The 20,284-nt window shown below is 51.2% G+C and overlaps 1 protein-coding gene across 1 annotated transcript in view; it reads right to left on the bottom strand.

Annotated features, from left to right (window-relative positions):
- Positions 1 to 989: 989 nt before the first annotated feature.
- The window catches only part of PTPRU (protein tyrosine phosphatase receptor type U), a 36,507-nt gene continuing 17,212 nt past the window's right edge, over positions 990 to 20,284 (bottom strand). Inside the window, exons 14-30 of the mRNA XM_031556814.1 lie at positions 19,502 to 19,531; positions 18,837 to 18,994; positions 17,078 to 17,268; positions 15,805 to 15,877; positions 15,499 to 15,575; positions 14,069 to 14,105; positions 13,768 to 13,865; positions 13,559 to 13,675; positions 12,669 to 12,823; positions 11,459 to 11,594; positions 11,009 to 11,158; positions 10,731 to 10,904; positions 8,269 to 8,409; positions 6,442 to 6,567; positions 5,646 to 5,803; positions 4,505 to 4,640; positions 990 to 3,300 (exon numbers count right to left, since the gene is read on the bottom strand). Coding sequence (XP_031412674.1) covers positions 3,238 to 3,300; positions 4,505 to 4,640; positions 5,646 to 5,803; positions 6,442 to 6,567; positions 8,269 to 8,409; positions 10,731 to 10,904; positions 11,009 to 11,158; positions 11,459 to 11,594; positions 12,669 to 12,823; positions 13,559 to 13,675; positions 13,768 to 13,865; positions 14,069 to 14,105; positions 15,499 to 15,575; positions 15,805 to 15,877; positions 17,078 to 17,268; positions 18,837 to 18,994; positions 19,502 to 19,531 — 2,020 coding nt within the window. The 3' untranslated portion in view covers positions 990 to 3,237. The remainder of the gene's footprint in view (positions 3,301 to 4,504; positions 4,641 to 5,645; positions 5,804 to 6,441; positions 6,568 to 8,268; positions 8,410 to 10,730; positions 10,905 to 11,008; positions 11,159 to 11,458; positions 11,595 to 12,668; positions 12,824 to 13,558; positions 13,676 to 13,767; positions 13,866 to 14,068; positions 14,106 to 15,498; positions 15,576 to 15,804; positions 15,878 to 17,077; positions 17,269 to 18,836; positions 18,995 to 19,501; positions 19,532 to 20,284) is intronic.

Here is a 20,284-nt window from a genome sequence, read left to right as displayed (position 1 = left end):
AGAACTATTACTATTTTTTTTTCTTTTTTTTTCCTACAATTCAAAATGTAGAGATACTTCAACAGATCTCATAGAATCTCAATCAGCAGCTCGTGCAGTAACAGCAGGCATGACTGCAACGTGCTCCTGCATTTTGCTTGTGATTAAAGCTCCAGTTGCCCCAAGCTGAGCAAAGCATCTTCCTCCTCCTCTGGGCTCTGTCTTGCACAACCCCTGGAGGTGCAATGTGTGGGACACAGGGCACTGTTTCTGGTTGCTGACAGACACTGGGGGCATGCATTCAAGGACAGACCCCCTGGCCAGGGGGACACACACCCACCCACAGCCCTTCCCAGCAGCGCTTCCAGGTTTCATTTTGCATCAGCCCCCTTTTTATTATTTATTGATCAAATCTAATTACTGCATCCTTCATGAACCTTAATTAAAGATGAAAAACAGTCCTGACAAGTCAATTAGATTTTTCTTTTTTTTTTTTTTTCCCCTTGGTCTCCGTTAAATTAAGACCCAAGTGTTACTGGAAGTGTTTAATATCACAACACATTAAACCAAAGGCTGCTCTGTAATAGATAAATCACCCAAGACAATGCAGGAGCTTTCTTTTCCAGAAAGGTTTCCTTCCAACAGGTGTTCATTTTCTAGCTGGGAAAGGTCCTGGAAGTCCCTCCTTGCTTTTGTGCACGTTTCCCAGTGTTGACTCCATTCCAGCTGGGGCTCTGTAGAGCAGTGCTGATGCTCTGTGCCAGGAAGGCTCTGCTGTCCCAGCACCTGGCCGTGTACCTTGCACAAACCAAGGTATGACTATAATTCTTTTTCTTTTTTTTCCCCCTCTTCCCTCCCCTCCTTCCCCCCCTGAATCATATGATGATTTGGGGTGGAAGAGACCTTTATCATCTAGATCCCTCCCAGCTATAGGGCAGGGACACCTCCCTCTACACCAGGCTCCTCAAAGTCCCATCCCAATGCCAGCACGAGAAAGCCAGAGGCCATCACAAATTTGGAACATTTATTTATGCAACTGATTTTCTTAGAAGGAAAGAAAGCCAAAAATAATAATAATTAAAAAAAAAAAAATCCAAACCAAAGAAACAGTCAACAACAGCTGGATGTGTGTGGTACAACCCACATCAAACATGTCCCCTCCTGTGCCCCCCCTGGGTCCTTCATGTCCCCTCCACGGAGACATTATAAAGGGAAAAAATAAAAGCACCACTCGAATCTGTAATACCAATAAACATTATCCATCTTAAGAACAGTATTTATATTTTTATATATATATTTCTCTATATATATTCCTATGTACAGGCTGCCCTCGCCTCTTGTCACGTAAGCATCTCAGTAGGGGCTGGAGATGCATTCATTTTTACAGCACTTTGATTCCAAAGTCTGCTCGAAAAACCCAGAGACATCCAGCAAGGAAATATTTAAAAAACAAAAAACCCTAACTTTTGAAACATATGCAATTCCTCCATTCTCTGCTCTCTCCCCAGGACTAAATGGGGTTTCAAACTTTTTTTTTTCCTACCTTTTTTTTTTTTTTTCTGGCCAAACTTCATCTGCAAGCAGCAAGCCCATACAGCACCTGCATTCCCTGGGCAGCATGGATGTGGTGCTGGAGAGAAGGGGATGCTGACCAACCCCACACAACAGCTGCAGTGAAAGCACCAGCATCACCCAAAGCACTTGTGTTACCAACCCCAACTGGAGCAATGAGACTGCTTGGTCACAAGGCAACAGTGGCACACAGCAAGGATGGAAACAAAGGGGAATGTGTTGCATAGCCCTTGGATAAAGTGTTGTCAAGCTGTGCAAGTTACTCGGCAAGGACGTGGGTAAACCGAATAGTCAGGCAAATCCTCTCCAAGGGGAGAGATTTATCTTGTGGCCTTTCACCTTCCACCCTTGGAGAGCAGCTGGAAGTTTCTCAGGGGTTTGCTCATCCTTGGAGAAGCCACTTCGGCTCTGAGATCTTCATGCTGTAGACTGGTGCAACCAAACAGCATCTGCTGGGCTTTGGATCACGATGCAGGTTTGAATGCAGCAAGGGTGGAAAGGTTCTGCTGCCCAGGGGAGATGGCAATGAAGGATGTGGATGCCCACGTGCAATTTCCAGCATGGGGATGCTGGTTTCTCCTCTGGTTTTCTCTACTTTGCCAAAAAATGACTGATAAGGGTTGTGCTCAGCCCCCAAGATAAGCAGCATCCCCAGCTCCTGAAGACAAACCTGCATCCCTTCACTGTGCATTTATGGAGCTGTTTGGAGAGAGAAAGCCCTGACCACAGCTTGCTCCCATTGCCTGGTGACAACCTGGCTTTTCCAGATAAAACAGCAAACACTGCACCTGATGCCTGCCTGCAACAGGATTAAACCAGAAGGTATCAGATGCCTTCAAACAACAGCCCTGTGATTTTGCCTTTAGGGTCCTGGCTGCTGGGTGGGCAGGAGGAATGTGTGAGCAGCTCTTAGAGCCCCCCAGGAAGGAATAATTACTATGGATGGAGATGACTGCATGGAGACAGATGTGCCATAGGGGAAACATCACTGCTGCAGCTTTGAAAGGACATAGAGAGGGCTCCGGGCTGGTCCCCATGATGGACATCACACATCCCCTGCCTCCCATCCCAGGGTCCCCCTCTGTCCAGGGCTGAATGCATGAAGGACACAATTCACAGAAACACAACAGTGGAAACCAAGCTTGTGTTAAGTGACAAATCCATGAGCTTCCTTCAGGGGCTTTGCTCCAGTGCAAAGAGTGTCCCCACGCAGAGCAAAACACACCAGAACCACTGGGGCTCCTTGAAGAGCAGCTTCATCTCCAAGTATGATTTTAAAAAGATCTTTTTCCCAAATATTCCTCCAACCAAAACAGGCTTGCATCCTTCCGTCCTCTCCCTTCCTTGGGGTCTTCTCCAGCTGTTCCAGATGTGTCTGAGCGGGCCCAGGCAGTGCTGAAGGGCCACCTCCTGTGCTCACCAACTCCACATCACAGCAGGGATGGGACGAGGTGAGATGCAGCATCGACCCATGGCCATGCACTTGGAGCAGTGGGAGGGAAGGCGGAGAGCAGGGGATGGAGAACAGGCAGCACCTCCCCAGGTCCTTTTGTTGCTCCTGATTTGTGTCCATTTATGGTCCTTTGCTGTTTCCCCCTCCTCTCCGTCAGCACTAACACAAGTGCAAAAATGCGAGTTTGGCACAAACCCTAAGCAAACCTCTGCCTTTGCCCTCCTGGCGAGGTGCTATCTGGTCTCCAGGGACTCCAAGTATTCCAGTGCTATGTCGTAGCAGAAGTGATACTGCTCCTGTATGGGGATAGAGGAGAGAGTTAAGATCCCAGCACGGCCGGCTTTACATCATAGCAAAAATCACTGTTTGAGCTCATAAGCTTTGTCCATCCTTGTCCTCATTTACGTGAGCTGCTCTTGTGTCTTTCCGTTCTCGTGCAATTTATAGCACACAAAACTGTAGGGTAGCACAGACATCAGAAGTGCCCCTCCCCGTGAGGTGTTGCTCTTTCAAGCATCCAGTGAGCAAAACAGCCAGAAGGTGGAAAACCACCACAAGCCAGGTTTCAGATGCTCTTGGATGGGAGCATGCTGGATGCAAGGGAAGACTGAGCCTGGAGAAAAGGGAGGGAGCTCACCTCCCAAAATCCACAGCAGCAGCACAGAGATGGCAGATTGAGCACCAGCACAAAAATCCCATTATCCCCAGGTGGGAGTGGGAAGAGGGGCTTCAAAGTAGGGAGGCTGGGGCAGCTTAGACTAAAAGCACATAATGCTTTAGGATTAAGAAAAGAGATTGTTTCAATTTATTATAATATAAAAATAAACCCCACAGGCACACAGAGGAGGAAGATGCACAGGCTGGATCCAGAGGGAACTGTTCCGCTCCGGCTGCTCTCTGCAGGCCTGCACTCATACACAGGGGGAGGATCTGGCCTCCAGTGGCTCCAGGAGATTGGGATTCCCAGAATAGCTGTTTCAGGTTCATTTGAGCCTGGAGAATGCTTGTGTCCTGATGTGAAATGTTGCCTTTTTAATACCTTGGTAATTTAGCCCAATGGGCCTGGTGGCTTCATGCTTGTCACATCATCTTTCCATTATCTGCAGCCCTCCCTCCATCCCCCGGTACCCTCCCTCACCTTCCCCTTCAATTTAATTCCTAATGAAATGGTTTTGAGGGGGATGTGATTTGCGTTTGTCAACTTAGAGATTTTATAATCCAAGCAGGGTAAATATTTCCAGCTGGCTTACTTCTGAACCACGGCCAGGCACCAGCCCAGCACTGGAGATGTGGGGATAGACATGTGCTGCTCCTGCCCCAACGCTGCCATCAAGGGACCCAGAATAGGGCACAAGATTTCTGCCCACAGCTGCCCCAAAAGAAACAGTGTTTTGGGGTACATGCATCCTCCAGCACCCCTTTCCCTGCTGGAGGCTTGCAGGAAGGCAGATTCACAGGGAGAAGCAGTTAACACGGATGCTGGAAGTGCCTGCTGCTTACCAAGGTCTCCACCATATTTGGTTTGTAGTTGCGGAGGGTCTTCGCAGCATAGAAGATATCTGCCATGTTGTGACACTTGATCATCTCCAGGATCATGGTGGAGGCACAGTAGGTGCCACTCCGACCACCCCCATTCCTGGTGGAAGAAGCACATGGTGAGGGCCAAAGATGGCCTTCAAGCATCTTCATGCACCATTCAGTTCCCCCAGTCTCTGTCCATCCCCTCCTTCCCAGTATAGGTCCCAGAACCCTAACAAACTGGGTGATAGGGATGATTCCCACATGGTGACAAGAGCTGTGATCCTGCCCTCTCGTCCTTGAAATAGCCAGGTAAGAGCAACAAAATGCCTTTTTGGTCCATCAGGGCTGAGGCTTAGACACCTGGGCTCTGTTCTTAATCACAGACCAATTTTCCGAGTGACCCTGGAGAGGCCATCTAGTCCCTCTGTGACCCTCTTGCTATCCCAAGGGTGACCCAGCCCTTTTCCCCAGGTTGAGCACTGTGGGTAGCACTGGCTGGAGGTGCTGGCCTCATTTTTCCAGCAGTGCAGCAAAACCATTCATCCAGGAGTGAAACCATCCGTCACATCCACGTCTGATCCCTGACAGTGATGGGGACTGGGGAGAGGATGAGTGAACATGACGCCGGTGTTTTATAAAGCATGTTTTCAAATTACCCTCCGGGTAATGAAGATGGGCAAAGCCATAATTAATTTTTGATTAAAGGCTCTCCTGCTGTCTCTACTAATCTGTGAACGTGCTGGGTCCCATCTGAGGAGAGCACGTGTATGTGAAGAGGGGATGAGGAGTGCACGTGCCTGATGAGCAGCCAGCAGTGAGAGATGCAGAGCTCCTGACAAACCCCTATGCAGCTTGTGACATGCAGGGGACATGAGGACAGGGCTGGGGCCAGGGTGAACATCAGGGATGCTGCTTGCTGTTGGTGGGGGGACACACCTCGTGGAGGAGCTGTGACATAGTGATCAGAGGGTGCTTCACCCCAAACTTGTGTTTTGGAAGAGGCAGCACCATCTGGGCACAAAATCAGCACGGGATGGGATTTTCAGAAGAATTTCTGTGGAAGTGAGCTGGTGGCATCTTCCCCAGCACCAGAGCCCACAGCCCCCCAGCTGACACTCACAAGCAGTGCACCACAGTCCTGCCATCGCCACTCTCCTTCTGCCACCTCTCCACTTGGGCCAGGAGGTGCAGGAAGGACTTCTTGGAGTCTGGGGTGTCTCGGTATGCTGACCACCGCAGGTACTGGAAGTGCCGGACCATCAGGTGCCCTTCCTGCAGCTAGAAAAGCAAACATCATCAGCATTAAGCCATGGGAGCCTTCTTTTGCCTCTGCTGAAGGTTTCATGGAGGGCAAGACATGTTTGTCATGTATTAACTGTAGAGCAAAAGGGGAAGAAAACTTTTCCTAATGCAATGAGTTGGATGGTTGAGCCCTCTCCCTGACAGCTCACCCCAAGCCAGAGGACCCACCACTCCAGGCAGCTCCATCAATGTGGCTTATCCTAACCAGCAGCACCTCAAGCTGTCTGAATCTCACAAAACCTGGCAGCAGAGCCCTCCGCTTCTGCAGGGCTCCTCCATCAGATCCTCATCCTGCATGCAGAGGACCCCAGGGGTGTGTTTGTTGTGTTTGCTGGGAGCCAGGAGGTTCATAAGGAGCTGCTGCCCACAGAGGGGTGGAGCGTTGGCACCATGCCTTAATACCCCAGTAAGCTGGTTAGTGGGAAACCCAAATCTGGTTAGCAGGCTGCGAGAGGAGGATTACATCCATGGAGCTGAATGGGACCAGACTCCAGCCTGGCAGATGTGGGGGGAGGGGTTCATGTTCAGAAATATTCAGGGCATCAGGAGGTAGAACAGGAGAAAACTCCTCTGGCACCCAATGAGGAGAGCCCCAAAACCAGAGAGAGCCTCACCCGGGTGATGTTCTGCACTCGGAAGAGACGGGACACGATGTCCTCATCTGCTGCTCCTGACACGTACTCCACCTCCATGGGGCCATAGTGCTGGAGCCCAGGCTCAGGCCAGTACTGAAGGCAGGGCTGCAGGGAGAATAGGCACAGCGTAGCTTTAGCCATCACATGGCACGACAGTGGCCCTCAGCCCATGGCCAGGACCATCCCAAAGTCGCACCAATATCAGCCAGCAACAAGGAAGGGCTGTAGAGCAGCTCCTGCTCCCTCCCACGTCCCGCGGGGCACTGATGGATGGCTCTGGCCAAGGGTCACGGATGCAATTGTTTTCACACCATGACAGCTGGGAAACCAGCAGCGATACAAAATATATGATGTTTGTCACCACACTTTAACAGAACATTTAGCATTTCAGGCCATCTAACGGCCTGGGCCTAACTGCATGGCAAATGTGTTTGAGAAATAATTGGTTATTAATAGGGGCTATAAATCTCCAAGATCTCTAAGCCTTCTAGACTCAGAGCTATAATTTGGATATTAAAACTTCCTTCGGCAAGACACAGTTCAAGTGAGGGATATACCCTCTAAGTCACCTTTCAAAGCTGCCTGCTGGAAAGGCTGATTTATTAGCTGTTGGTCCTAAACTGGTAAACATTTAAGATCCAGCTAAATATTGTTACACGCAGACATCCCTGAAGAATAGACGTCTAGAGAGAGAGACAGGGCTGAATAATGAAGAAATATGGCACAGTCCTGGCTAGGATAGTGCTGTGGGATAGCAGCTGTCCTGCCATGCTGCAGGGGACAGGCAGCTCCTGCTGGGCATTTCTGAACTGGGAATGAAAGAACAGGTGGGGAGAAAGAAATGAAATGCTGGATATTTTTTCCCGTTGCTGTTGTGGTCCCTTACAGCTGGGTTCAGCTGACAGCTGATGCTTTTGCTGCATGCAGGGACATTACCATGTGAGCTGTGCGTGTCCAGCACTTGGATCCACACAACACAGGACTGGTGCTCCATTCATGGCATCCTTGTGACAAATGGTGTAACTGCCATTTGGGGTCATTTACATTGTGTATCTGGTCTCACCTTGTAAAATTAGCCAGCTAATGAAGTCTTCCCTGACAGCCTTATGTGTTTATAATGCTAATTTTATGTAAAAATCCACTAAGTTTCCTCATTGAATTAACATTACAGACCCAGAGTGAACTTTTACATCTGCTCTAGATGTGGCACAGCTGCAGCTCCCCAGCCTCCTTGGCAGAGGGCTTCTGTCCCTTCTCTACAGGGAACAGGTGACAGCAGACATCTCTCTTCTAGCTCAGCAAATCTGGACATCTCATCACACAACAAACCTGCAGGACACCCACTCTGTAGCAGGCTGATTTATAAAGCAGCATTCGCAAAGCACCAGTCTTCTGGAAGACAAGCACTGGACAGCTTGGCACCAAAACACTGCCAGGGCAAAGCACTGAAGGGGCTGACTGTGCACAATGAAACCATAAACTTGCTCACTGCAGGTGAGGGATGGAAGGATGCACCTCACTAGCAAAATATGTTCCTGGTGGTGTAGCCTTCCATGAAGAACCAGGGGAACCCCGTTTTGGGCCAAGCTTAACCCAAAACTCTGTGTGAACCAGCAAAAGCCCTCGTGCCTCAGTTTCCCCTTTCTAAAAGGAGAATAAAATCAACTCTTTATCCCCCAAACTTTCCTTTGTCCTGTTCAATTACATCTCCTTTGGGCATTTGCAAAGGTTATGGTTCTATGATGCAGTGCCAACCCAACGTCAAGGCAGGACAGAGCTGCATGCAGGGCTGTTGGCAGCACTCACCCAGGCAGAGTTGGACTGGTTCAGCTGGTTGAGCATAACGATGGATGTGCAGCCATAGTCATACACCAACCTCCAGAAGTCAGTGGTGGTGTTCTGCAGTGGGTGCAGGGTGACAATGAAGGCAGCACTCTTAGTGTAGCTCTGCAAGGAGGAAGAGCAGGATGGTTAAGGACACTGTGGCAGCACTGAAGGCATTGCTGTCACACCCTGAAAAACCAGTGCAACCAGTGCTGAGGGCCAGCAAAGCCATCTTCTCTATGCTTGAGCAGCGCTGGTATCCCTGGATGGCTTCAGTCTGGGTGCTGGGAGATCCATGTCCAGGAAAAGCAAGTCTGGGTTGTTTCTGTCTGTGGTGGGGATGGTTCTCACAGGGAGAGGTGCTTCACATACATAACTAGGAAAGGGAAATCACTTTGGATCCATGAACAAGTGCAGCTGGACTGCCCCAGACATGAGCAGAAGTGCCACTGCATCACCCATAGCATTGTTAGTCCCGTGTTCCAGCACCTCTGGGTACCCCAAGCAGCAGAAACACTAAGCAGCTTTCTTTTTGGAGAGGAAAGGAAACCAGAATGAAAGACTCTAGAGAATAAGAGACTGCTTCAGCTCTCTGCTTAAAATATAACCCCCTCAAATTAAGGAGGGAGGGAGGGAAAGAGGAGAAAAGTTTGGAGGTCTCCAAGAAGGAAGCTGGGATCTCTGCCTCTCCATCACACCCAGCAGCAACCCAGAGAAGCTCCCCCTGTAAAACAGGAGCAGCAAAGCTGAGCTTTGGCCCCTCAGCCCAGCACCAGCCTGTCAGAGGACTGTGAGCCCAGGGCTGGGCATCAATCACTTTCACATTAACACACTGCAGCTCAAACCTCCTTGGAAGCACAAACAGAGCCATGCACACCCTGTGCTGGTGAACTAGTGCAGCTCAGCTAACAGCGAGTCCTTCAGCTGCTGCGAAGCCTTCTCACTCAGCTCATGGAAATGCCCTCACTGTGCATCACATCCAGTTTCTCTCTGCCCTTTGAGCTCCACAGTGAGTGGATTGCATCCTTACCATGCACATCTCCAGCACCTGCAGCGTTTCTGCACCAGTGTCAATGACAGTGCCATGGCTCTGCCAGTGGCACCACAATGCTCAGCATGGACCGATGTGATCTGACAGACGGATGGACTTACTGAGCAAACCACTTTGGAACTTAAAGAAAATGAGATTCTCTTTTCTTTTTTTTTTTTTTTAAAGAGGCAAATGGGTTTTATCCCTTCAGCGAGAATTTCATCCAAAGGGCTTTTTGTGTCTGTATAAAAATGTCTATTCTCTGACCCTGGCTGTCCCCATAGCAGTGATTAAGGAAGGGAGGCTCAGTGATGTATAAACACAGAATGGATATGCAGACCCCAAGCAAGATGAAAACAAAGCTGCCTCTGTGCTAGAGTCACAGCCTCCATCTGCTGCTCCCGAGATATCAGCAGCCACCTCTGGTGTAGAAACTGCTTCTGCTGCAGGCAAATGCAGGTACAAGATCTGTATGAAGACACAGGGAGATATATCACCCAAGAGGGGGAATAACACAGGGCTGAGCCAGGAGGTGCTGGGGGAGGCAGGCAGGCTGGCTGCAGCACACAGAGCTGTAGGGCTCAGGCCAAGCAGCCTAAAGGAAAGTGGTTTTGGTGACAAATGACCCGTCACTCACACCGTCAGCCTCTCTGCTCTGCTTTGCAATCATCAGCAGACAGCAAATTGCTTTTCCATGATGGGTGGCCTTTCTGATTGCACAAGGGGCACACAGTGGCTTTGGGACCACCTGGAAGCCCCTCAAGATTGCAGCAGAATGGACAGGAAGCATGCGCCATGGGATGCTGGCTGCACTCAGGGATGCTTAGCACTAACAACTCCCTCCTTTTTCTGTGCTTCAGTTTCACTACAAAATAAGACTATGCCATAACCTCCCTTTGTGAAAGATGAAAAGCCCTTCTGAGATGAACAAGATGTCACTGCACAAAGATGAGGTGAGGGACCCTGTGATGGAGGTCCCTGCCCTCCCTCTGCAGGCTGGGGCCGACATGTACCGACATCTTTGTGCATTTGTACAAAATGAGGCTGTGAACTCATGCTGAGCAAGGTTTGGCACGAAAAGCCACCCCTCAGCTTACAACAACCCCATGAGCATGCCCACTCCTGCACTCAAATGGGGCTCAGGCTGTGTTTCGCAGGCTGCATGGGTGCTGGCTGCTCTGCAGGATAGGCAGCAAACACCAAAACCGCACCAGGCTTCCCCACATCCCCTCTACAAGCCCAGATCCCACACACCCAAGGGTCAGCAACCCAAGCAACTCAGCACTTCCATCCAAGACACTGAGGCTCACCCCATCCCGCCTCCAAGCCTGCACACCACCCAAGGATGTTCACAGCATGGCACGAGGACCTTAAGTCCAAGCCAGCCCCTTCCTTCTCCACAGAGCACACGTACATCAGTTAAGGCCGCGTTGATGTAGTTGTTGCTGTCCCCATCCACAGAGATGAGGAAGGGAAGGCATCGGTCCGGCGGCAGGACGTCCATGCTGCGGTTCCTCTCCCGGTTGCGGGGCAGGAGGGCGATGCTGCACTCTTCCACATCCAAGTGGGGAGTCACCGAGTTCAAGGTCTGTGGGCACACAGTCTCCTCTTAAGCTCCTTCCTTGCTAAAGCCAATCCCCAAATCCCCTCTTGGCTCAGCTGGGAGACTGGGGGGGGGGGGATGTCACTCACCTGGAACTCCTCCCGCAGCTGTGAGGAATTGCTCTGCGGCTCAATCCTCACCATCTCCTTGTAGGTGGGCTTGAACTCGCTGGCAGGGATGCTGGTTTCACCACACAGGCAGGCTTCCAGGATGGCATCGTGGATGAAGACGTACTGCTCCTGTGGGGAAAGGAAGAGGCTGAGCTGGGCATCACGCACAGAAGTTCCCCTTCTCCCATCACCCAGCTCCTTCTCTGCAAGATGAATTTGTGCAAGGCCAGGGCAGCTTGCAGGGAACAAAACACCCTCATGTTCTTCTGATGCAGCTCTGCTAGCTCTAAGCAAATCACCCTCCAAAGGCTGAAAAGCAATGGGATGGGTGCTGGCTGTCTATGAGACGTGACCTCAGGTTGGGCTGGAAGTGCTTTACAGCCTTTCTTGGCTCTGGCATCAGCAGTATGATGCACCAACCCTACTCACCTCTGTCTGTATCATGTTGATCCTCCGTGAGCACAGTGTCTTCACACAGTTGTAGATGTCCACAACACCCTCACACTCAGCCATGTCCAACATGACATCCAGAACGATGTAGCAGCCAGTTCTCCCTGTGCCAGCACTGGAGAAGAGAAAAACAAAGCTAATGTACACCCAGACCATATGGCACCACACAAAGCCCCAGGCACCAGCAAGGTCTGCACAGGGCTGGAGGATGGCACACACCTCCATAACACAGCCCTCAGCCCGGTTTTCCCTGCATCCACTCCATCCATCCGCATCCACATGTTGCTGTGCAGGGGAGGGGAGGAGCTCACAGCAAAGGGTAATGAATGCTTGAGCACAGCTGCAATCGATGCTCTTTGCAAGAAACACCTGAGTGCCAACAGTTCCCTCCCAAAGGATGCTCAGCACCAAACCCTGACGCACGGCTGAGCAGAACACTATACCTAAAGCCAGACCAGGCAGCAGCCCAAATCCTGACACTTTCCCACATGCAGCCAAAATGTGACAGAGGCTGAGCCCTTTGAGCCCCCCAGCACAGAGCTGCCCCCCTGCTCTTTTCCCACAAAGTCTTCTGCTGTGAAATCCTAATTTCTGGGGCTGATGAATCATTCGGCGTGATTATCAGTGATTACAGACTACAGGAGCTAATCACACTCGCTGTTGCCAGTGAATGAATACTGATGAGGCAATTGACAGGGAGAAATCAAATAAAAAAATCCCTCCCGTTCATCAGATCTTCCTTGTTTGCCCAGCAGAGGAAGAGCCATTAACCTGTCACACGGGGACGCCTGCACGAGGATGGAAAAAAAATCACAGCTCTGCTCTGCTTTCCCTCAGCTGAACCAGGGACACCCTGCAGGGATGGGGAACAACATCCAGCTCTGCTCCTCCCCTTTGAGCAAACATGGTATTTCGATACAGCCATCACCAGTGGCCACGCCAGCCATCCTCCCATGCCACCAACCCACAGCCCTAGAGATGACAGCTCGACGCTAAAAACAAACCCCATCTCCGTCCCTGCCTCAGCTCTTCCTTTCAATTACCCATTTCCATTTTGCCCTGCTAAATATTTCAGGATAATTCCGAGCTTTTCAAAGGCTGAGCGCTCACCTGTAACACATCTTGCTGTCGCATGCACAACTCAACACCCCCAAAACCCACCCTGGATGGGGATGGTCCTCATGCCCACCTGCAGTGGATGACGATGGGGCCAGCATCGGGTGGTGTGGATGCTTTCACACGGCGGATGAAAGCCAGCAGCCCCGTGGCGTGATAGGGGACCCCGTGCTCAGGCCAGGATGTGAAGTGGAACTGCTTCACCTCGTGCCGGGCTGAGTAACCTCGCTGCAAGGGAGGGCAATACAGCATGTGGGCATGGGGCAGACAGATTGATGTGGCAATTGCAATGGAGAGGATGCACCACGAAGAGCCCCTGAGCTTCTCAGCTACCTTGTGAAAAGCCTTGGGGTTACAGCCCTACAGAAGGGATGCTACTGAGAACAGCAGGGAGGGCAAAATCCTCCCCAACAGCTGGAAATCTCATTTCCTTAGGAATCAAAGATTTTCCCAGCCTCATTGTGATCAGTCACTTGAGGAGCCCTATGGCTCTCTGCTCCTCGGATGCAAGAGGGTTAAAAATGAGCAGAGAAAGCAGCAGCCCGGAGGCACCCTGGATCTGTTCCACAAGCATCTTTGCTACCTGCCTCCTAACCAGACAGTGATTTCACATTCCTGCAGATTAAGAGGTGAATTGCATTGGCTCCATCCCCAGGTACCATGCTGGAAACTAACTGCCACATTACCCGCATTGCAGCCTGGAGGGGAAAAAGCACACTTATCCTCCTTTGCAATTATACAGTGCTCACCCTGAGCCACATGCATGGGCTGAGGGCAGAGCCAGGACCAGACTTGCAACAGAAAGTGCAAAGGGAAGACACAACTGGGGGTGGCTCCTCCAAAAGGTGGAGAAAACCCCACGCTGGGGTAAATAAGCAGGGTATTGGTAAATGCTAACAAGGAATGGTTGAAGATGCTCAAGGTTTGTCCGTTTGCATGGGCTGGTGTGGGCAGGGAGCATACCCTCTCGAGAGCAAAGGTCCGCACGGCGTACTCTGCCAGCATCTCTGACTTCACCAAGGTGATCTTGATGTCCCCATACATCTCTGAGTCATCCGGCCAATATTTGGAGCATTTCACCTGCAAGAAGGGGACGGGGTGGATTTTTGGCTCCTGCAGAGCACGTTGCAGAGCCAGAGCCTGGAGGCAAACAGAGCAAAGGAGACCCTTACCCGGCCCACTTCAACCAGCTTGGTTATCATCACGATGCTGGAACAGTGCTCCTGCCACACCATACGCCAGAAGTCGTACACCATCTCCTGCTTGGGACCTGTGGACATAAGGAAAATGTGGTCCTCTGGCTTATGGTGCCTGCACTGGGACTGCTGACCAAGTCTGCTTTGCTACTGCCCCATATGTCCCCAGATTAGACTGTTTCTCCCCTTTCTTGCAAAGACAAGACCAAATAACCCAGGGACAAAATCTGGCTGCTGAATCATGCTTAAGAGAGCAAAGAGATGGGGGACAACTCACCTTGGGTGGCGATGAAGTGGTTGGACCTGTGGTAACCCTGCAAGAGAAGCAGAGGTGTCAGGCCCAATGGACAGGACACGGGGCACTCAAACACTGCCCAACAAAACCCTTCCTGGTCAGCAGTAGCAGGTGCTCAGATCAGCTGTGCCACCAGCACCATGCTGCTGCAGCATTCCTTGCTAGCCTGGATCACATCCTATGACTCAGCAAAGGGTGTGACACCCCCCACCCAAGTCTGCATCTGTTTGCAGACCAGCACCTCCAAAACACCCCAGACTGAGGTGTGGCCACACTGTCACAAGAGCCCAATGAATAATACACATCCCAGCTTGCAGCAGCCACATGGCATGGGGTGATGGCCCCACTCCCCTCCTGCATCCCATAGCAGTGCGAGCATCACTGGCTCTCAACACAGACACGTCAGCCCAAGCAGCAGAGCATCTCCCAGTGATGCCACAGGGACCCATGGGCACCAGGTGTCCCATTCCTGCCAGCAGCCTTGGCCATTGTTCCCATATATCACACACATGGAGGTGACAGTGGCAGAAGCTGGAGACCTCACCTCTCTCCCTGTCCCCAATCTTTCCATGTGTTTTACCAAGCCTGCCTCTCACAGGTGCAATTTTACACCTTTATGTAGAGCAACGGCCCCATGGCCAGGAGCAGAGGAGCAGGGAACCATCTACTTACTTCTCGGTTAATCCGAATCTGAACGATCCCATTCGGACACAGGTTTGAGAGAGAAAGATCAGAGACAGAGACATTAGTGAGGCAGAGCTCGAGAGGTAGGACAGAGCCACAGGGCAGGAAGGACACACAGGGACAGGCACGGGGACACTGCTCGGGCACAGGGAGCCCATCACAGTGGTATCAGACCCCTCTTGCTGGACAACGTTCTCTGAGCAGCAGGGTCACCATCCTGGCCCAGATCTGGAAGCAGCACCTGCAACTTCCAAGGAGCCTGCAGAGCACATCTTCTCCCTCACTTTGCCTTTACCAGAGCCCAGAGTCTCAAGTCTCCCCAGTAATGCCAAGACCAGGAGGGGACAGGGGACACCATTCCAAGAGCCAAACTTTGCTCAGATTTGTGCACTGCTGGGACCAGGGGTGCCCCGTCAGCACAGTGCAAACCCCCAGCCCGTCCCCATGTTCCTCCTCCACCTCTGCATCCTCTGACTACAGAGGATAGCAATCCTGGAGCCATGCAGAAAGCATGGAGAAGGGAATGAGAAAGCAGAGACAGACAGAAGCTGAGGATGAAAGACAGATACAGCTGCAGGGGACAGCAACAGAAACAAGCACAAATTGCTGATGGCCATAAAGCAGGAGGACTCTTCAGGGACACGTGGTGTGGTCTTCCTGAGCTCCCTCCAGGGTACAGACTCTGATGCCCTCAGGAAGCTCAGCCCCACAGATCAGTCCCTGCTTACATCAATGTAGTTGGCGTTGATGTAATCCGAGTTGGGATCACCCAGCAGTGGATGGAGCTTCACACGGTGGCGGTCATCTGGAAGGCAAGAGGAAAAGGTGCTGTTTCCTCCAGTGCTGTAGCCCAATGGCAGCTCCCAGGCCCCAACCCCTGCTATGCAAGAAGCTTTCTGCTGCCCCTTACCAGCCAAACCCCATCTGTTTATTCCCTGCCACGGACCAGACACAATAAAACAAAATAAAACCCAGCCCTCTGGAAGGCTTTTCACACTGTTCAGGGTGTTCAAGCCTTTGCTATGTGCACTTACACGTCGACACATGATCCTGTCTCCCTTTGGTCTTGTCTTTCTTCTTTGAAGCATCCCAGCCTTCAAAGAAGCTCTGCAAAGAGAGACAGCTGTCACAGCCTGCGGACAGGGCTCTGGGGACACCCCTACCTCCAAAACCCTCCCAGGGATCAGGGCAGAGACTTTGATTCCATAGCAGTTCTGCCAGCTCTACGCTTCTGTTGCATCCACAGAATGCTCTATTTTCCAGCAAATTACATATTGCTTGTTTTTTTTCTGGTTTGTTTTTTCTCTCTCTTTTTTTTTTTTTTTTTTTTTTTTAAATTCTCCCCAGATCCTTCTCTCCCCAGCACAGAACAGGTTTGCATGTAATAACAGTAACATTCATAGATTGGCGTAAGAGGAGGAAAGTGGAAGGAAATTACATGTTTTCTCCCCTCCCATAATATCTGAGTGCTTTCAAATGACTAGGTTCCAAGAACATACAGCAGCTTTTCAAGGAGCACTAATGATTATAGCCAGCCCTGGTTTGTCCAATACATAAAAAAGGGGGGAAAAAAAGCTCCTGCACTTGAAACAACTGAACATTAAACAGTAATTTCGCTGGGAAATTTCAATCACTAGAACTGTGGGACACCAGGAAGCTGAGAAATCAGCACGGCCATGTGCATTGCAGCAGAGCTGTGAAGAATTCTGCACTTCATTACAAGGACTGCAGCCCAATGGGATGGAATGGGCATGATGCAAGTGGTGACCCTCAGGGTGACGTCCCTCCCCTGGAAGAGCAGGGATGGCCCCTCCTGCTGCCTCTGCATGGTCTTGGGAGCTGCCAGCCTGCAGAGAAATTGCTCATCCTCAGGCTGTGTCCACGCTTACTGCAGGGAGAGTCAATTGGAGAGGGAAGAAGTGGCAAGAGAGGTGACACCACCTGGCATTTGCCCAGGAGGACCTGAGCAAGGAAAAGCACCTCCAGCACCAGCAGAAGATGCTGGGTGACTACTGCAGGGCTGGCAGAGCTGCCTCAGCTCACCTTGCTTTTCAGCTGATGGTTAAATAGAGAGCAGCCAGAAACCCAATCAAGACTCAGCCAGAAAAAGCAGGAACAACTCCTGTGCTGACACCTAAAGACTTGGGGAGCTCAGAGAGCTGTGATCTCCAGCTCCCTCCTTCCAGAGCACTGTAGCTCCAGGTCATCCTCTTGTACAAGGGTCCTGTACACCACCTTGCCACATCTCGGGGTCCTCATCCACCCTACCACGTATCCTCCTCAAAACACAGGACACGACGCTCTCACCTCGTACTCCTGCTTGAAGCCATAGCCTTCTGCTGTCTTCATCTGGTTGATGTGCTGGAGGAGGTCGGCCACACGCACAGCAGGGTGCAGCTGCCCAGTGTGATATGGGGACCCTTTGCGGCCACACTGGCGACGAGGAGAGCCCCCCAGCAGGCTGCTGGACTCATTGACCACACTGCTGCGCTGGTCACCTGCAAACAAGGAGGGACAGAGGAGATAATCAGGATCTGAGGCATTGCCCCAAGTCCCTGTCAGCCCCTCACACCCACAAAGCAAGGACGATGAAGCCCTCCAGAAGATGCTGGGGCTGCCCCAACACTGGTCTCTCTCAGGGTGACAAAGGTGGTCCAGACTCCACCATACTCTCTGCATTTGTTCCTGCAGCCCAAAGCTGGCAAGGTCCATTACAACCTCTTAGTACCACAGCACACCTCTTAGAAACCAGTGGGCAAGATCTTAAGAGGGCTCACTGCTTACTTTTCATTGATTTGAGCACTTACCTCCCATCCAGACCAGTACAAGCTACATGCATAAATATTCACTTAAAGTCCTGGTTCGAAGAACTGCATTGCCAAAGTCCCCAGCCCAGCCTAATGGTTAATTTTCCTCACTGCTGGATACGATCCTCTTATTTCTAGCACTGACACAAATGGGCTTTGCTGTAGGTTAATGCATGAGCTTATGCAGTGTTTTATCCAGTTTATGCCAGTGTCATATAATTACTGGCACAGCTCCCCCATGCTCACCCCACAGGGCTGCTGCATGGCCAGCACACACGATCCTGAAATTTGGGTTTGCACGAGAACTGATGCTCCTCATTGCTGCCAAGAGACGTGGCTGCTGCAGATCTCACAGTGCCAGCGAGCAGCTCTGCTGTGACAGTGCAGCCCTGGATGTGGTTTCCCTAACAACACTTCTAAAAACCACCCATGCTGGCTCGCTCAGAGCTGCCAGGCTTTTTTTTTTTTTGGGTCTGCTCGAATGCAAGGATCAGCCACTCACTTATGCTGGCTCCTCATGTAGCCTACACAGAGCCCTTCTCCATCAAGTTTAATAGGAAAAGAACTGTGGGTGTTGCAGTGTGCCAGCAGCTCCGTGCAGGCTGGGATCTGCATGGTCACACACTGAGGACCCTTTATGAGATGTATTCCTGGCTTTGCTTAAATGCAAGAAAACTGAGGCAAGGACCAGCAGAGGGACAGGGAGCAGCACACAGCAGAGCAGGACAGCAGCCCCAGCCCAGGTGGGAGCAGGATCCAGCTCTACAGCCTCACTCCCAAAAGAAACACAGCATGGCTGGCTATTCTAGCTCCAAGATGGAGAAAAATCTCAGTACAAACCAGCCTGGCTATGAGTGTTTCAAGGAGCCCCAGTAGGACAGTAAATGAAAAATAATACACTTATACAGATGTATTAAAAGGAGGAAAAGTTTGCCCTCTGGGCTTCTACTGTCTGCGAGACAATGCCAGGAATCATATTAATCCAGCATCGGTGGAGAAGAGCTGTGTGTAGAGCAGCATCTTGGAGTTACTGTAACAGATGTTATTAGCATATGTTTGAAACTGAGGCACTGAACGAGTTATTTTACAACTAAATCAGTGCTCAGTCGCATACTCCAGTGGGTGTTCAGTTATCAGTCTCCCTCTGATATGAAGGCTGTGGCTCTTTAACCCTCCAAACCCCACAGCTGTGGTCAGAGCCAAAGAGCTGAGCGGGGCACACTCCCAGCAATGGGAACACTGCAGCTCCCTGTCCTTACCACGGTTGCTGTAGTTGTGGGTGTCCATGAAGGACAGCCCCAGCCTCTCATCCTCTTGCAGTGTGCTCTGGTCCGTGAAGCTCCTGTCGATGGCACTCATCATGTGTGTCTTCTCATGGCGGTAATTAATTGTTGCTTTGGTCATGTTGACAGGTTTGCTGCAGGGAGATGCGAAGGGGAAAAGAATAAGGCTGAACCAGCATCACTGCCAGCTCCTCAAGGTTTGGTTTATTTGGGGCTGCAGGAGAGCTTATTTCCCCTGGTGCTTTGGTATTCTGCTGCCCCAATCCAGCTGCAGCTCCTCATGGAGCATCTCCTGCAGGCTCAGCTGCAGTCCCAGCTGTGCATCCTCATTGTCCACTTCTGGGGGCAGAACCAGCAGGAGACCTGAGCCCACACCACCCAAAGGACGTCACACTGGTGGGGAAAGGACACTGCAGGATGCTGCCAAAACCCTGAATTCAAGCAGGAGTACAGCCATGCTGGGTATCTGACCCTTTCTGCTTACACCACCTTCTGTCCTAATGAGCTCAGAAGCATTATTTTCCCAAGCCAAAGAGGCCCTTAAGATGTACTTGATAGAGAAAAAGGACTTGTTGGAGTGGAGAGCAGCAGAGCAAGGGGGGCAGGAGAGAAGGAGGAGAGAGAGAATGACAATTACTTACGGGTAATAGGAGTAAGAATAGTAGTTCCTCCTGGCAAGCGTGCAAACAAAGAGAATGGCACAAATTGCACAAGCAGCTTTCCTTTGATGGAGAAAGTGGGGCTCTAGGGCAGCGTGCAGGGAAGGAGAGCACAGAATAGGCAGGCACCCGCACACCACGAGCATCTCAGAAGGTTCTCCCTCCTCTCAGCCCTCCTCCCCATGAGTCATCCTCATTCTGCACTGCCTTAAATCATACATACTCCATACATACCAGGAGAGCAGGTGATGGGCGGGCTGCACATGCCCTAACACCAGTGAGTTATTGCTGGGGAGCCCTGAGCTGTCATACAAAGCACCAGGGACTTCAGCCCAATTCCGGGCTCAGAAAAATCAAGCACATCAGACAGAACCCTGGCTGCACCCACAGCAGTCCGGGCATCCTGGCAGCAGAGCCCACGCACCAGCTCTTGTGGCAGCCATGGTCAGAGAGTTGCCCAGGAGATATTTCATGTTTCATGAGACTGAACAGTGAACGTGCTGAGAATTTGGGCCATCCCTAGGGAGGTGGTGTTGTTTCCCCCATCATGGAACATGGGACCAGGATCGCCTACGCCGGCTGTCACCATTCATTACAGACGAGTGGATTCTGGGGGCACATTTCCATTCCACCACATCAGCATTTTCCAACAGCAAAACGCTCCAGAGGAGATTGATGAGCTAATCCCAGCTTCCAACAGCTCCATGTTTGTATCCTCAAACACTGGGTCTAATTTGTGGCCCTTTCTACCAGTTCACGCTGGGA

Source organism: Meleagris gallopavo, chromosome 25 (genome assembly GCF_000146605.3).
Source record: "Meleagris gallopavo isolate NT-WF06-2002-E0010 breed Aviagen turkey brand Nicholas breeding stock chromosome 25, Turkey_5.1, whole genome shotgun sequence".
Taxonomy (NCBI): Eukaryota; Metazoa; Chordata; class Aves; order Galliformes; family Phasianidae; genus Meleagris; species Meleagris gallopavo.
This window is presented reverse-complemented; position numbering and strand designations above follow the sequence as displayed.